The sequence below is a fragment of the Microtus ochrogaster genome, linkage group LG5 (assembly GCF_000317375.1).
Source record: "Microtus ochrogaster isolate Prairie Vole_2 linkage group LG5, MicOch1.0, whole genome shotgun sequence".
Taxonomy (NCBI): Eukaryota; Metazoa; Chordata; class Mammalia; order Rodentia; family Cricetidae; genus Microtus; species Microtus ochrogaster.
In genome coordinates, this window is record NC_022031.1 from 59,579,497 (window position 1) to 59,585,789 (window position 6,293).

The 6,293-nt window shown below is 41.2% G+C and overlaps 1 protein-coding gene across 4 annotated transcripts in view; it reads right to left on the bottom strand.

The window, feature by feature from the left end:
* Window positions 1-6,293, bottom strand: part of Asph (aspartate beta-hydroxylase) — a 170,717-nt gene that overhangs the window by 93,541 nt on the left and 70,883 nt on the right. For all 4 annotated transcript variants that reach the window (XM_026786672.1, XM_026786671.1, XM_026786673.1 and 1 more), the window contains 2 exons: window positions 5,571-5,606; window positions 4,114-4,158 (listed from right to left, as the gene is read on the bottom strand). In XM_026786672.1, the coding sequence (XP_026642473.1) occupies window positions 4,114-4,158; window positions 5,571-5,606 (81 nt within the window). The remainder of the gene's footprint in view (window positions 1-4,113; window positions 4,159-5,570; window positions 5,607-6,293) is intronic.

Consider the following 6,293-nt stretch of genomic DNA (forward strand, 5'->3'; position numbering starts at 1 on the left):
ATCCACCCACCCATCCACCCACCCATCCACCCTATCCATCCATCCATCCACCCATCCATCCATCCATCCATCCGCCCATCCATCCATCCACCCGCCCATCCATCCACCCATCCACCCATCCATCCATCCATCCATCCATCCATCCATCCATCCGCTCATCCATCCATCCGCCCATCCGCCCATCCATCCATCCGCCCATCCATCCATCCGCCCATCCATCCATCCGCCCATCCATCCATCCATCCGTCATCTATCTCTGTATGCAGCCATAACAAAATCCAGGCCATCATATAAGCAAGAACTACTGTTGCTCTGGTAAAGCAACTAGAAAGTGTACATATAACTTTATAGACCCAACAAAAGTGACTGATCAATAATCACCAAAAGACACGTACAAGAATATAGTAGCTTCCTTCACAGTAGTCAAAAAAAAAAAAAAAAAAAAAAAACTAGGAATACTTACTATATCCATCAACATCAGAATGATAAAACATTAAGATTAAATTACTGGACTTTACAAACAAGGAAATTTGAAGCTCACAGATGTCATGTTAAACAACAAAAGCCAACCACAAAAATGCTGGTGGGGGTGTGTGTGGCTCTAATTAAATTAAATTCAAAAGCGGCCAAAACAAGTCTAGATGTTGTAGGTCAGAACATCAGTTGTAGAGACTTTTGACAAGAAGCAGAGACTTCTGGGGTGCAGGATGTTTTCTAGACTATGGTCTGAGTATTTACAAACACGTAGACACATGTCAAAACCCATCATTTTAACACTTCTCAGGATGCAAATTACACCTCAGGAGGAAAAGTTCACAAACATCAAGTTGACATTATGCTATCATTTAGAATTTATGAAAATAAATAGTTTTGAGTTATACTGATACAATGGGAAGCTGTTCAAAGTTTAACAGAAAATGCTCATTAGATAGCAGCAAGGGAGATGGGACCAGCCAGCAGTTAAGAGTCCTTGCAGATCTTACAAGGACCCAAGCTTGGTTCTCAGCAGGGGTGTGAGTAGGCTCACAACAGCCTGTAACCTCAACTCCAGGAGAGCTGCTGCGCCAAGAGTATGATCACCAGCTTCAGGGAGGCAGGGCAGAAGAATCTTCCAGAAACCATAATGCCCTCACATCTCTCTTCTGAGTCAAACGACTCTCGACAGGTTAATTGATGGTCTTCTACTCCTTGGCTAGCACACTGAGGCAGAAACTTCATGGGGCCACTTAGCTCACAGGGTTTTAAGTATCGTTTAGCAAAAAAGTTACTGTAAGCAACTTTGTAAATGACTCCTCCCTAAGTCATTCCATTGGTACTGCGTGGATCTATGTTTGAAATTGCCTAGGAATATGCTAGCCGACTTCAAATAAAAATGTGAATTTAAGGAGAAAAAAAATTTAAAAAGTTGGGGGGATAAATATTTTAATCAATTTAAAATATCTGGTATTCAAAATATTTAATTTCTCAGATCAGAATGATCCTTTTCTAGACTGGTCTTTCACATACAGGGCACCAAGGAGGCAAAAGTTACATCCTTAGAAAACTGTGTGCCCCAAATTTTCTCCAAGCCGATTCTCTACATACCCCCGTCCCATGTGATAAACCAAGGAAGACTGAGAAAGGCATACAGGAACATGGCGAGTCTAACTTAGCAAACTCAGAAGGCCCCAAAAACTTCCATCAGCTTTTCGACCTTCATGTCCTTGAGACATTCTAGAAAACAGCAGGATGGCGGGCTCCAGAGTCACCATTTATTCTCCAACTGCTTTCCTACTAGTCACCTGTAGGGTCTGAGGAAGGTCATGGCCTTGCCACATCTCAGCCTCCTGATCTGCAAAATTAACACAAATGCAAATCTAGCCTCTATGGTGTTCTACCTGTTAAGTTAATCCATGAAAGTCCTAGGGGAAAAAAAATGATCTAATGCTTGATGAGTCATAACTCTCACTGCTTCCTACCCTGTGACTGTTTCTATGGCCATGACGCCTTATGGGGGCAACAGTAGTAATTACCTCATCATGAACTTTAGCAAGCAACAGTGAAACTGTGTGACCTAGCCCTGCAATGATGGAGGAAAGCAAAGATTTAGCATTCTGCAGAAGCCCTCCAGTCCAGCTTTCCAGAGATGCGCTCTGGTGAGGTACAGACCTGATGGCCATGTTCCCACAGCTCTTGCCGTCAGACAAACAGTTAACACTTTCACAGAATTAGTCAACTGAATGAACCAAAATACCATTAACATAGGTTGATCATTTTCCCATACCATTATATAATACAAACTATAACATGAAGTGATACTAAGTCGGGATACAGGAAATGAGTCAGCCACATGCAAAGGCTCCAAGTGACGGCTGATTCTGAGCCTCACCCTTTCTCACAGCAACGTCAAACAACAGCCATGCAAAGCATCCAGGGAGCTTTGACAAAGCCCAGTTCCAGGGCCCAGTTCTTGATTAGTTCCTTCAGGTTTCCAGCTCCTTTCACTTTAGCTCACAGATCAAGCCAATTAATCCCTGAACAGAAACAGCAGCATCCACCGCTCCCTGAGACCTCATCACACACTGCGAAGCCTGCCATGGATCATGCCTTTAGTTCTATGTGCTTTTATTGAGGCTGGAAAGTATCTCTTTACAAAGCACCTTACCACACTACCCTGGTAACCACTGGTATTTTATGGGCATGCTCCATATCAATTAGGGTGTCAGGTTGTAAGGCAATGAAATAAAGGCAGAGAGAGTAATAGGCTCAATTCCTTTCAGGATAGTAAGGGCAATAATAAATTAAAAAGTATAGACTACAACTAGAAAAATACTCTTTGGAAATTCATTATTCCCAAGATTAGTTCTCAATACTTGTCTTTAAAGATTTATAATCATCAAATGCCAACTCTATAACCCGTTCCACCTGTCAGTGTCAAGCAGTGTTCAACAAGGAACAGAGAAACAGTAAGTTTCAGCTTTGCTTGCCTTCCTTGCCGATTCTAAATGACAGAATACACATTATTCCACAGCCATCATACAAATGTCTCCATGGATATCTTTTCATTTACACTGTAATACCGCTGACTCGGGTCTTTACATTAAATGTTTCTGAATATTAATTAACATACATGTACATGGTATGAAAACTACCAGAAACTAAAACATTCCATCCACCAAATGAACCACAACACACGCTGAAGCACAATGAAAAATATTCATTATTTTATTCATTTACTTATTGGCTGCTTTTTAGTCTGAAATTCAGTATTCAATTAATTCTGGCAGGTACAATTACTCCTGCCAAAACCGATAGTGGTTACTCACATCTCTGCTAAAGATTTGTATTGCACACAGTCTGAAAACGAGTAAACGGTGAACCAAGATAACCATAGATAAAAGCAATAAAATACAGAAACGGTAAGAAATGACTGGAGAGGAAATGCAAGAGGAAACCCAGGAAAGCCTTCTTTCCCCTGTCCACACGGATCCCTGATCACTAGGGCAGTTGGTCTTGGCCTGAGAGATCTGAACCCACTAGTGTTGACAGGGAACCGTGGGAGCAAAGGAGAGTGTGGGGAAGTGGGTTCCATGTCGTGGCTACTGAGCAGCCCTGAATAGATTGGCGGCCGTGGGCACTGATGATGCCCTCCAGAAGGCTGGGAAGACAGGAGCAAGATGGACAGTGTGGATACATACATACCATTCTACCCCACCCTGAGACAACCATTTCTATATCCACCATCAGACACGTTGAAAATCAAAATGGAAAAATAGAAAGCACAAATCCCTAAGTTATGCTCTGCATCTTCACCAGCATGCACAAAATTTACTAAATGCTTCTTAAATTCTACACAACATACATGTATCAGTCTGAACCAGGAATGTGTTTTCCGTGACTCTGTTATGTCATTAGAAAACAAATGTCTTTCTTTTAAGTATAGAAATCCTCTTCAAGATTTTTTTATCCACTATAGATCTGTTTCATACAGTATTTTATGAATGTAAAACACCGGCGGCATTTTAGATTTTAAATTAAAACACCCATTTGAAAATTTAAAATGCCAACAGTATTTTAAATTCATCCAAAAAAAAAAAAAAAGCAAAACACACTAGATCTAAGGAAATGTCATACCTGGTGGAGTGTCTTGCTGTTCTTCTACGGAGGGGATGTTTATTTCTAAAAATTAAACAAAGCAAAATCCATTATATGCTGCAGATCATGGCTATACCTCTGATTGTCATAAAAACACTAGGATTTGACATCCTCAGGACAAAAGAATTAGCTACAGTTGAGCAAAGCTGCAAACTTCCCAATCATTTGCAAAACAGGCTCAGGAGGTGACCCAGCAAACAGCCAGCAGATGGCACTAAGACCAGGTTCTCTACAGTTAGCATCAGACTCTATAAACTAGTGGGGGGGGGGATGACCCCGCTGCAACAATAACCAAGGGGAGCCTTTCCCTTCAGAGCTGCAACACTAACCACGGGGAGTCTTTACCCTCAGAGCTGCAACACTAGCCATGGGGAGCCTTTCCCCTCAGAGCTGCAACACTTCCACACTGAACCTAGAGTCTTGCACACCAGCCTGAGCTACCACTGAACTCTCCACAGGATCAGAAATCCCAAGATGACTCTGATGTGGATGTGAACACTAACTTCTTTCTCTTGCTGCTTGGAGACATCTAGAAAGACTGTAGGCATCACCAGCCTACTGTAAGACAACGGCAGGCATGCTCTATAAACTATGTCACATACTAATTTCTTCAAACCTTTCAGCCCATTTAACACTACCTTAGCCATAAGATTGTTAGTTTTTGTTTCTTAAGAAATGTAAGAGCCTGTGGAACCAGGATCAACCAGGATCACCCAGATCTCACTAGGCCTTGCTCCAGTTTCAGCACATTTGTATAAATAATAATAATAATAATAATAATAATAATAATAATAATAATAATAATAATCAGCACAAGGATCTTTGTCCCATCTCCTCCTCACTGTCTACCATAAGGATCAACGAAAACAATCTATGTGGAGCGTTCTGTACACCAAGAATTATTGACTCTGCTGTACTGAAACACTGCTGTTTAAATGAGTATAAGCAGTTACTTTTGCTTTTCCAAAAACATCCCTTCATTTCCAAGAAAACCGATCAACCAACCAACCAATGATAACTATATTTTCCCTCCATCAAATCTATATAACATCATGAGCCTCACAACTTCCTGCTGATCTCCAGCCATAATAACCCTTTATCACCAGCATGCCTTCTCTAAACCCTTTATCGCCAGATTGACTTCCCTGAACCCTTTATCGCCAGCGTGCCTTATCCGAAGTGGCGGCTCACTCATAAATAAGGTAACCCTTCACCCGCATCTATTTTCCTCACAGAAATCTGCTTCTGTCACTCTTCTTTTATTATGCCTGGTCTCTAGAATGACAGCCTCATGGAAAAGAACCCTGTTGGCTTCATCCATCCCAGCATGGCTCACCCCCCAGCCCTGGGTAAGTGAACAATTCAGCATACATGTTTTAAATAAGTTTATCTACATTGATATAGAATAAAATATCATCTCTATAAAAATAACCTACCTTCTGAAATGATGCTGGAATCTTCTATGGCATTATCTAAAAAAAAGAAATAGACCAAACACATTACAGTAACTCACCTCCACTTAGATCAGAGGTTCTCAACCTTCCTAATGCTGTGACCCTTTAGCACAGTTCCTCATGCTGTGGTGACCCCCCAACCATAAAATTATTTATTGTTACTTCATAGCTGTAATTTTGCTACTGTCATGAATCATAACAGATAAATATCTGTGTTTCCCAGTGGTCTTAGGCAACCCCTGTGAAAGGGTCCAAATAGACGCGAACCACAGGTTGAGAACCACTGACTTAGATCCCTAAAGTCACTAAAATCTACTCAGAAAGTTTTGTCTAGGTTGGGTCTCCTTATGGGAAACTCCTGAGTATTTATACCACAAAATCAACTTCAGTTCTCAATTATATTCAAAATTTTAATCAGAGAGACCAATGTTACTCCTGTTGATGTAAAATAAAAATTCCTCTGCGCTCATGGGTTCTACATCCTCATATTCACCAGCCAAGGATCAGAAATACCAAGGAAAAAAAGAAAAGTGAGATATACAGACACTGAAGCAAAATAACAAATACAGACAGAGCGTGCAAATGGCATTCCAGGGAGGTGATTGACAGCATGCAAATGGCATTCCAGGGAGGTGATTGACAGCAAGCAAATGTCATTCCAGGTAGGTGATTGACAGAGCATGCAAATGTCATTCCAGGTAGGTG